Raw genomic sequence first — 11288 nt, forward strand, 5'->3', positions numbered from 1 at the left:
CGGACCCCTAGCCTGGGAATCTCCATATGCCATGGATGTGGCCCTAAAAAGAAGAAAACAAAAAACAAAAAAAAAACTGCAGGAGTTCCCATTGTGATACAATAGAAATGAATCTGACTAGTATCCTTGAGGTTGCAGGTTCCATCCCTGGCCTCACTCCGTGGGTCAGGGATCCAGCATTGCCGTGGGCTGTGGTGTAGGTCACAGACAGGGCTCGGTTTCCGAGTTGCCGTGGCTGTGGCATAGGCTGGCAGCTGCAATTCCAATTTGATCCCTAGCCTGGGAACTTCCATATGCTGCACCTTGAAAGCAAAAAGCACAACAAAACCAAAAAAACTGCAGCTGCCAGCCTGCACCACAGCCACTGCATAGCGGAATCCTTAAGCCACTGACTGAAGCCAAGAATTGAATCCCCAGCCTCATGGATACTAGTGGGTCTTAACCCACTGAGCCACAGTGGGAACTCCAGGATTAAGACTTTGGATGCAGGTTGAAGCTCACACCAAAAGGATTGCCTGCTGACTGAATGTGGGATGTACGAAGGACAGAAGAGGCATGAACCCCATCCAAGGGTCCAGCCTTCATACCTGAAAAGACAGTGGATTCCATGCTGCTCAAGGAAATAGGATATTCCAGCGCTTAATGTGCAGCAACTCGTAGGAAAGTGCCCAACTTGTGCCATGTTAGTTTAAGAGGATGTTGTCAGCCAAGTGCAGGATTGCATCACAGGGAAGGGAAGGCAAGGCTGACCCTGACCAACCTTGAAAAGACTCAGGCAGGTGTCAGGCATGGAGCCAGTTCTCCAGCTAACATTACCCTCTGGGCTGGGCTGGGCTGGGCTGGCCTCTCCCTTCCCCCGGCCAGAAAGAAATAATTTCTCCCATCCCCACCTGGAATTCACTCTCAACCAGGTTCCTGAGGCTCCCACACCCTCCTGCCAGGCCTCTCTTCACTCAGCCCACTGATAACTAATAGGCTACATCTCAGCTGTTTTGTATGTGGCTTGAGCTAGAGAGCCAATCTCCTACCCCATGTACCTAGCCTGCCTCCTGTCCGCATCTTCGGGGACTTCTAAAGCTGTTTTCCCCTTCCTCTTTTGCACATTATCCCATTTGGCTGTTTGTCATCTTCTTATTTTTTTTTTCCCTTTTTAAAAAAAATTTTTAGGGCCGCACTCAAAGCATATGGAGATTCCCAGGCTAGAGGTCGAATCAGAGCTGTAGCTGCCGGCCTACACCACAGACACAGCAACTTGGGATCCGAGCTGCGTCTGTGACCTACACCACAGCTCACGGCAACACCGGATCCTTAACCCACTGAACAAGGCCAGGGGATCGAACCCGAAACCTCATGGTTCCTAGTCGGATTCGTTTCCGCTACACCATGATGGGAACTCCATCATCTAAGCACTTTGTTCTGCAACCCACGGGGATGACTTTTGTGTATGGTGTGAGGGAGCAATCAGATCTCCCAGCCCATGGGTGTAACCCACACCCTCCCCCAGGGTCTGGAAGGCCCCTTCTGTCTTGTACTAAATCTCCATGGATTTGTGTGTATGTTTCTGGCCTATTCTCTCACTCTCTCTCTCTCTTTTTTTTTTTTTAATGGCCAAACCTGAGGCATATGGAAGTTCTCTGGGCCAGGGGTCAGATTGGAGCTGCCACAGACACAGCCACAGCCACAGCACCTGGGGATCTGAGTCGCATCTACGGCAACGCTGGATCCTCGACACACTAGCGAAGCCAGGGATCAAACCTGCATCCTCATGGATACTAGTTGGATTGGTTTCCACTGCATCGCAACGGGAACTCCACAATGCCAGATCTGAGCCGAATCTTCGACCTACCCCAAAGGTTGCAGTAACACCAGTTCCTTACTTAACCCACTGAGCAAGGCCAGGGATGGAAGCCGCATCTTCATGGAAATTAGTTGGGTTCGTAATGGCTGAGCCACAACCCGAACTCCCAGTTTTTATTTCTCTTGGCCAAACAGGAGTCTGTGTGCTGAGTCATAAAGTAAGCATAATGTTTAACTTTATGAGATCCTGCCCCATTTCGCAATCCCACCAGCAATATATGAGAGTTTGGTTGCTCTGCATGCTTGCTGGCACTTGTTTTATTTTGGTTGTTTGTTCCCACCCTTTGATTCCGGGGCCAGGGATCAAATAGCATTGACCCAAGCCACTGCAGTGACAAAGCTGGGTCCTTAATTCAATATGCCGTGAGATAACGCACTTGGTTTTCAGTTTATTTTATTTAGCTTTTTTTGGCCACACCTGTGTGGCATATAGACGTTCTCAGGCCTAAGGTCAAATCAGAGCTGCAGCTGCCAGCCTACGTCACAGCCACAGCAACGCCAGATCCGAGCCTCGTCTGTAAACTACACCATAGCTCATGGCAACCCTGGATCTTTAACCCACATGAACAAGCCCAGGCATCAAACCTGCACCCTCATAGATACTAGTCAGGTTCTTAACCCACTTAGCCACATCGGGAACTCCTCAACCCACACTCCAGATGAAGAAACAGAAGTCAGAGAGGTTAAGTGACTTACCCCAAGTCTGCACAGTGTGGATGTGGCTGAGCTGGAACACGCCTGCCTCTGTAGTTGGGAGAGTGACGCAAAGCGCTGGCACATTAATAAGAGCAGAGTCAACATGCCTGGTGCTGTTCTTGGCTCTGCCAAGGGAGCTGGTCACGGCTGCAGCCAGAGGCCATCATGCTGCTCTCAATGGGCAGGGGCTGGGGGAGTGGGGGGGAGGGGGACGCGACCAGTCCAGAGGGGACCAGAAACATGCAATGATGTTTTCTTGCCACAATGGCCGAGGGCCACTGAGGACTGGCAATTGGCAGATGGAGGCAGACAATCGGGCCACTCCTGGCACAGTCTCATGCTGTGAAGAATCAACCCACCGCAAGTGCCAGCGGGGCCGTGCCTGAGAACCACGGAACACTGGGTCCAGTGCCTGCACTTGCAACCACCTCCGGTCTGGCGGTTATTGAGGATTCTGCGAACTTCCGCTGGAGCGCAGTGGGTAAATGATCCGGCGTGGCCGCAGCTGAGGCATAGGTCAAAGCTCCAGCTCAGGTTCAAGCCCGGCCCAGGAACTTCCATTTGCCATAGCGTGGCCAAAAAAGAAAAAAAAAAAAAGGAAAAAAAAAAAAGAACATGGAGTCTGGAGCCACCTGGGCTCAAAACCAACCTGGCTCAGCTGCAGACTAGCTATGTGAGTCTTTTAAACTCGGCGATCTCCTCTGGAAAATGGGGCTACTCATCCCGTGAGGATTAAGTAAGGTAATAGGCATGGATCCTTAGAACTGAGCTTAAGAGCCGTCGATGTGGGCTAAGAGTACCATCATTTATTATATTCTTTTTTTTTTTTGTCTTTTTGTTGTTGTTGTTGTTGTTGCTATTTCTTGGGCCGCTCCCGCGGCATATGGAGGTTCCCAGGCTAGGGGTCCAATCGGAGCTGTAGCCACCGGCCTACACCAGAGCCACAGCAACGCGGGATCCGAGCCGCGTCTGCAACCTACACCACAGCTCACGGCAACGCCGGATCGTTAACCCACTGAGCAAGGGCAGGGACCGAACCCGCAACCTCATGGTTCCTAGTCGGATTCGTTAACCACTGCGCCACGACGGGAACTCCCATTTATTATATTCTTTTGGCTGCACCCACAGCATACAGAAGTTCCCCGGGCCAAGCCACAGCAGTGACAACACCAGATCCTTAACCTGCTGAGCCACCAGAGATAACAATGCTATGATTATTTTAGTAGCAAGTGCTCAGTGTCTCAGTCTGTCACCCCTTCCAGGCTTGGGTGCCCTCTGTGGGCAGAAGCAGGTGTGAATGCACCCATCCCCCAACCCCACCACCTTGCTCAGGATGAGGAGTGTTTGTTGACTGACTATCTGACACACTGATGGCAGGGCACCGGGAGCTGCCCACGGTTCCCAGGGAAGACAGACAAGTGCTCAAAGACACGAGGCCAGGCGGGGACCACAGATTTATTGGGGGGTTCCACGCACGCACTCACAGCATCACACAATGACAACAGGCATGGGTACTCGGTACACGTGAAGTGGCCTCTGCCCGCAGTTGGGGCCCAGGGGCCGTGGGGTGGGGCCTCCTTCCTTGTGGCCCAGACCCAGCTGGGTGCCTTCCTCCACGGCAGCTGAGGGAGGGGCCGCAGGGGGCGATGACGCCAGGCCTGGGAACGGGGAGGGAGCAGGCTGGTCCGGGGAGGGGTGAGAGGCTGGGCGGCCGCCCTCACTCCAGGGACTGCAGCATCAGCAGCTGTTTGAGCACCTTCGTCTGGCTGGTCTCGCGGATCTCGCCGGCCAGGAACATCTCGTCCACGACCGTGTAAACCTGAGTGAAGGGAGGTCAAGGGGAGATCCCGGGGCGAGACCCCAGGATGCTGATCCGAACCTCGGGACCTGGGGGGCGCTCTGGTGCCTGACAGCCAGGGACCAGGCGGCAGCAGAGGCACTGGGGTGGCTGTAGGGTTCTGGCCCACCCTCCTGCCCCCAACTCCCAGCCCCTCCGCCAGGACCCACCTTGTAGAAGTTGAACACCAGGTCCAGTTCACAGACATTGTGGAAATACTCATTTAAGACCTGGGCGAGGAAGACAGAGTTGCTGAGAGACAGGCAGGGAGGGAGACACACAGCGCCAGCAACGAGGGGCATCAGGAAGCGATGGCGGAAAAAGGTCGGAAAGAAACCGAGGAAGAGGGAAAGCCCAGAGCAGAGGACACAGCGAGGTGGGGCGGGAAAGACCTCATGTCTGCGCCTCCCCCCGCTCCCCCCCCCCGACTGAGGGGAAAACAAGGGGGTCCCGAGCACCCCAAGGGAGGGGACCAGGGCTGCCCGCCCACCCGCGCACCTCCACAAAGTTGTGGATGGCCTCCAGGTAGGCCAGGTTGTTGTCATTCACGTCCACGCAGATGCAGAAGTAGAGGCCGGCGTAGCGTCGGTAAATGATCTTGAAGTTCCGGAACTGCGGGGCGGTGAGGATGTGAGCGACAGGGCCCTCCCGGGACCCCCCGTGCCGGCCAGAGGGGCACCAACACCCTTAGCCCTTTGTTCCATGTGAGGTCCGAGGCCCTTGCTCTGTGCTGGACTCCGTGCTGCGGTCACAGTGGTGGCCTGGCTGTCCCTGCCTGGGGCTCAGAATCCAGTGGAGAGAGACTCATCCTTGGTGGTCGCCTGAGTGGGCAGGGCTGGGCTGTGGGAGCCCAGAGGGGTGGGCGGCTAACCTAGCCCTGGGGTCCGGGAGGGCTTCCTGGAGGAAGGGGCATCTGGACTGAGATTCTGAGGATGAGTAGGAGTGAATGGGAAGGAGTGCTTTACGGCAGAGGGAGCCGCCCATGTAAAAACCCAGAGCCCAAAGAGAGGCAGGGGTGTTCTGTAGCACCTGTGCCCCCTTTCTGGGGCTCCCTGTCGTCTCTGGGGAGGGTCCAATTCCTTGGCCTGGAACTAATCTAGTCACGCATTCCATAAACAGTGCCTGAGTACCTCCTGTGCAGCAGGCTTCGGGCTGAGCAGTGCAGACCCACAACCAAGAAAATCCCAGCCCTGCCCTTAACTGAACATAATATAAATATCACCACAGCCAACACATAAATGCAACCCAGGAATAAATATGCATGAACTAGGGACACAGACTCTAATTTTATATGCATGTCTAAGTAGATAAAGCGACAAGCAGATAGAGATACACAAACTCCCCAAAATCTGAAAAAAATCCAGCCTGGCACGCACGCGTCTCTGTGTGTGTGTGGGGGGTGTGGGTGTGTGTGTGTGGGTGGTGCCACCTGGTGGCAACTGCAAAAGCCGACACAAGTCCTTGGCTCTTAATCATTTTTCCCCCTAGCTTATCCTTCTGTTAATTTCTACACTGAGTGTTTCCTAATATTACATTTTTTCCTGCACATAATCCATGGATTAGTAAGTAAATACCAGGGTTCTAACTGCACTTTTTTTTTCAACCCATACAAATATAGGATGAAATGTTTAAAGGCCCCTGCTCTGGAGGGGAGGGTTCAAGACAGGAAGCGGAAGAGTCCCCTGGTGGCCTAGCAGGTTAAGGATCTGGCATTGTCACTGCAGTGGCTCGGGTCACTGCCGTGGTGCAGGTTCAACCCCTGGCCCCAGAACTTTTGCATGCCAGGCACAGCCAAAAAGAAAGAAAGAAAAAAAGAGAAAAAGACATGAGGAGTTCCTGCTGTGGCTCAGTGGTGATGAACCCAACTAGTATCCATGAAGATGCAGGTTCAATCCCTGGCCTCCCTCAGTGGGTTAAAGATCTGGCGTTGCTGTGAGCTGCGGGGTAGGTCAGATCCTGCATTGCCATGGCTGTGGCGTAGGTTGGCAGCTGCAGCTCCAATTCGAACCCGAGCCCGGGAACTTCCATATGCCAAGGGTTTGGCCCTAAAAAGGAAAAAAAAAAAAAGATCTGAAGTGGAGAGGGCAGGAAAAGTTTATCTGGAGACTGGCTGTTATCGCTGGCATGGCCTTGGCAGGATCTGACCCTAAGCAGCACTCTTCTCAAAATTCTTCCTTTCCTGCTATCGCCCTCCTGGTTCCTTCCTGTCGCCATTGTGTCCCCAGCCCTGCCCTGGGCCTGGATCAGGAGGAGCCTAAGATCTGAGGGTCAGGGCCCCTTGTGACATTATCACCTGGCCCGCCCTTCAGGCTGCTCCTGTCTATTAGGGCCTCGCCCCCACCGACCCAGTCCCTCAGACATTGTCACTTCCAGCAGTCAGTGTGGGACCCGCAGCAGGACGTCCTGGGAGAACACGCATCCCTGATGTCTCCACCCTTCTCCCGCATCCCTTCCCGGACACCTTGTTGCTGATGTTCACCTCAACCTGCTCTGCCCCAGTTGGCCGCAGCCAAGAAACAGCCCGATATCGCCCCCTACTGGTGGTTCCGCTTTCTGTAACACTCATCCAGTCCTTGGCCCATCGGTTGGCGAGGCCACCAAACTGCTCCGCACCACCCCCACCCCGCTTCCAAGCCAGTGCCCGTCACCAGCAACCCTCACCTGGACCACAGAAGTCACCTCCCCCTGCTTCTGCTCTTGCCTTCTAGAGAGGGATCCCTAAAGCCTGAGTCAGCCCACTTGCCCTCTGCAGCTCAAAACCCTCCTGTAGCTCCCGTCTCACTCAGAGTAAGAGCCCAAGGCCTCGCCATGGCCCACAAGGTCCTGCCCCCTCTGCTTCCATTTGATCTTCGATCTGATCTGCTCCCGATGTCCTTCCTGGCTTCCTCCACCTCAGACACCCTGGCCCTCCTGCTATTCCAGGAATGCCCCAGCCCACTCCCGCTACCTCAGGGCCTTTGCACTTGCTGTTCCCTGGGCTTGGAATGTTCCTCTCAGAGAGCATCTCCTTTCCCTCCTCAGTTCCTTCAGGTCCTCCCTCAAATGTCCCCGTTTCAATGAAGGCTTCCTGGCCAAACCATTTACACCTGCATTCCACCTCCCCCTGCACACACCCCGGCAATTCCACCCCCACCTCGTCACTCATCACCACCTGCTACACGCCATCTTTACTAAGAGCTTCCCCCTGGCTAGAATGGGAGCTGTCAGCTCTCCGAGGGGAGGCACTGGTGTCTGCCTCGTCCCTTGCTGTATCCCCAGTGCCTAGAATTGTGCTCCACTCACAGGCGGCCCTTGATAAATATTTGTTGACGTCTATAGGACAATTGGCCTGGTCTCTTAAACAGACTAATACTGCAGGAATTAAAGCTGGAGACATCTCAGTGAAGAGACCAAAGAGACGTGGCAATCACGGCAATGCAAGATCCTTAACTGACATTGGACCATCATTTTTGTTTTGTTTTGTTTTGTTTGCCTTTTAGGGCCACACCTGCAGCATATGGACGTTCCCAGGCTATGGGTCGAATCTGAGCTGCAGCCACAGCCAGATCCAAGCCAAGTCTGTGACCTACACCATAGCTCACAGTAACACTGGATCCTTAACCCACTGAGCAAGGCCAGGAATCAAACCTGCATCCTTATAAAGGATAGTTAGGTTTGTTACTGCTGAGCCATGACGGGAACTCCACATTTTAATAGTTTTAAAAAGGCACCAGAGGAGTTTTGTCGTGGCACAGAGGAAATGAATCTGACCAGGAACCATGAGGTTGCAAGTTCCTGTTGTGGCTCAGCAGTAACAAACCCACCTAGAATCCATGAGGATGCAGGTTCCATCCCTGGCCTCACTCAGCGGGTTCAGAATCCAGCGTTGCCATGAGCTGTAGTGTAGGTTGCACATGTGGCTTGGATCTGGCGTTGCTGTGGCTGTAGCGTAGACTGGCAGCTGTAGCTCCAATTCCACCCCTAGCCTGGGAACTTCCATATGCTGTGGGTGCAGCCCTAAAAAATAAAAAAAAAACCCACAAGGTTGAGCAGGAAGGGTCAAAAGGAAGCAGGGGAGTGTGGGAGGCAGGGGGGAGGGTCCGGTCACCTCCACAAAGTTGGTGTGTTTGGCATCTCGGACAGTGACCACGGCGTGCACTTCCTCAATCAGCTTCTGTTTCTCGTCATCATCAAACTGCATGTACCACTTGGCCAGGCGCGTCTTGCCTGCCCGGTTCTGGATGAGGATGAAGCGGATCTGGGGGCAGAGGGAGGAGGAGGAAGGGAGAGAGATGGGGAGGGTGGGCCAGTGCCAGGTGGCCCAGCCCAACAGCCCCACCCGCCCCCACAGGGGAGAGCAGGTCCACCCATCTCAGCCACTCCCCAGAGCCCAGCCAGGCTGGCCTGGCCGCAGGCTCTGGTCCCAAGTCCCTCCCACCCCCCTACTCCCCCCACCCTTGTGGAAGGATTTCTCTTCCACTGGCGGACGCTGCTACCATTGGTACTGCACTGAGTGCCAGGCTCTGCCAGTTCTTGTTCCCAGGACCCGGGACAAAAGATCTGCCCCTCTAAGCCTCAGTTTCCCCACCGGTGGAACAAGTTTCCTTAGAAGGTCCATCTTGTCAGGGTGTTTTGAAGGTTAAATAGGTTTATCAATTTAATCCAATGGCCGACGCTAGCAGGCATGCTCGGTGTCAGCTACAATTATCATCAGTGATGGCTAGGAAATGTGCTTTTGTGATTCTGAAGCGTCAGCTCAACTGTCCTCAGGTGACTATGAACACTGAACAAGTTCATGATAAAAGTGTTTAGTATAACGCTTACTGCTTACTGAGCTCTCAAGAAAATTAGCTATTATGACAGAGAGGCATTTTATCAAGTGGCTAAGAACTCAGGCTGGAGACTGTGAATGAATCCTGGCACTGCTGGCTGTGTGTCTGTGGGCAAATCACTGAACCTCTCTGGACCTCGGTTTCCCCATCTGTATAATGGACATAATGAGAATACATCCCTCATAAGACTGTTGCACGAGTTAATAAATATAAGAGTTACAGTACCGTGATGAGTGCACACGAAGCGATATACAAATATTAGGTTGTTGGTTTTTTGGCCAAGACCACAGCCTGTGGAAGCTCCTGAACCAGGGACTTGAACCCTTGCCATGGAGGCAACCCAAGCCGCTGCAGTAATCACACCAGATCCTTAACCCACTGTGCCACAAGGGAACTCCCCAATATTAGTTCTTAGTAATATTATAATTGATTATCATTTGACTTTGAGAAGACCATGGCCCAAGTTTCATCCTGCTAGGAAGCCTGCCTTTGGGCCCCGTTCTGTTTGAGATGGGCACGCCTGTGCCCATTTGATAGATGAAGAAACTGAGGCTCAGAGAAAGGACGTCTCACAGCCAGAAAGCAGAGCTGGGAATCCAAGGGCTTTGCTTTGAACCCACTTCCCCTGACGTGTGTGTGGCGGCCTCCACCCTCTCATAGAGTCCATTCTCTTCCCTAAACCTCATTCTCCACACACCATTCCTCCTCCCCCAACCAATCAAGCAGGACGGGAACAGGATATTATGGTCTCCTTTCAAGAACACTGTCTGCTGAGCCAGGGAAAACCACTTCCTAGCAAGGCAGGGGTCCTGGGAGACAGGGAGAGGGCACGGGGTGGAGGTGGGGGTACCCACACCAGGCAGCCACTGCCTGGGGCAGAGCCAGAGAAATATGGGGCACACTGAGGGCAGAGATAAAAGCAAGCCTGAAAAGCTGAGGGAGAGCTCTGCCTCTGACCCCCCCCCCAGTTCCCTCATGCACCTCTTCCTGTTTCTCCTCCCAATTAGAGTCTCCCCACTTCAGGGAATCCACCCTCAGAAGCCCTTTCCCTCCTGCACCCTCAACCCTCGGATGTCCCCGCTCCATGTCCCCCAACCTACTGTCTCCAAGACCTTACCCTAGAGCTGTCCCCTTTCGACTCCCTCTTTCTCGATTTCAATGCCCTCTGTCAGGTCTCCCCATCTCTGGGGAGGGGTACCAAATCCAGTGGCTTGTCCTTGCCCCCAAAGCCTCATCCCCATCTCTCGCACTCCCGTGCCTATTACCTACCCTCCGTGACCTCTTCCACTGTTCCCCACACATCTCTAGTATCCACTCCCTACGCCAAGCCTTCTCCCTTTTCTAGCACGCTTTCCCTAACTCTAAAGCCCCATTCCCTACAGTTGCCTACTTCCCGTTTCCAATGTTCAGTCTCTTCCTCTTGAAATTCTGTCTCCCTCATCAGCAGTATCCCGCCCAGTTCCAACACCCCCTCTCCGTCTGCAGTGTCAGCTTCCTGCCTCTAGAGACCCCCGTCTCTCCCAGCCCAAGGTCTTCCATCCTTCTCCAACTATCCGGTCACACTCCCAGAGAGCTCTCTTCTTGGGATGCCCCCTCGCCACCTCCAATTCCTTCTCCCCACCTCGGAGATCCTTCTTCGTGAGTTGCCTGCCAGTTTCAAAACCCTTCAGCCACCTCCAATGTCCCCTCCCGCACAGACCCCTCCTCTTGTCATCCGGTCTCCAAAGCCCCCTAGCCTTGAGAGCCCCGTTACACTCTGGCGTCCAGAACCGCCGCCCAGTCCCCTTCCCCGGCCTTTGGTCGGCCCCAATCTCGAGAGCCCCCGCCTGGCCCAGACCATTGCACCGCGGCCGGGGGGGCTTGTCAGTATCCCACCGCGCCTCGAGTACCTGCACATGGACCCACCCTCTGCCCACCCCCAGCATGGGCGCGCCCCCGTTACCATGGCGACCCCCGTCCGGACCCCAGCGGCCCCGGTCCCACGGCTTCTGGGAGGCTCGGGCTTTGGCGGCTGTTGGGGGACGCGGGGCTAGAGCGGACTTCCGGCAGAAGAACTCGCCCGCCCTCTCTCGCGCACAGCCGGCTGG

General features: G+C 54.4%; 1 protein-coding gene across 1 annotated transcript; it reads right to left on the reverse strand.

The window, feature by feature from the left end:
* Window positions 1–3990: 3990 nt before the first annotated feature.
* On the reverse strand, window positions 3991–11288 carry AP2S1 (adaptor related protein complex 2 subunit sigma 1). The gene is made up of 5 exons (XM_047792121.1): window positions 11144–11288; window positions 8478–8627; window positions 4889–5002; window positions 4561–4620; window positions 3991–4372 (listed from the first exon to the last, which is right to left on the reverse strand). The coding sequence occupies exons 1-5, from the start codon at window positions 11144–11146 to the stop codon at window positions 4271–4273; spliced, it is 429 nt and encodes a 142-aa protein (XP_047648077.1). The 5' UTR covers window positions 11147–11288; the 3' UTR covers window positions 3991–4270.

The sequence above is a fragment of the Phacochoerus africanus genome, chromosome 8 (genome assembly GCF_016906955.1).
Source record: "Phacochoerus africanus isolate WHEZ1 chromosome 8, ROS_Pafr_v1, whole genome shotgun sequence".
In the NCBI taxonomy this organism is placed as follows: domain Eukaryota; kingdom Metazoa; phylum Chordata; class Mammalia; order Artiodactyla; family Suidae; genus Phacochoerus; species Phacochoerus africanus.

Coding starts and splice junctions, on each gene's coding strand:
- AP2S1 (XM_047792121.1), bottom strand. Junction 4,621..4,888: donor CCATCCACAACTTTGTGGAG/GTGCGCGGGTGG, acceptor TTCCTCGCCCAG/GTCTTAAATGAGTATTTCCA. Junction 4,373..4,560: donor TGGTGTTCAACTTCTACAAG/GTGGGTCCTGGC, acceptor CCCTTCACTCAG/GTTTACACGGTCGTGGACGA.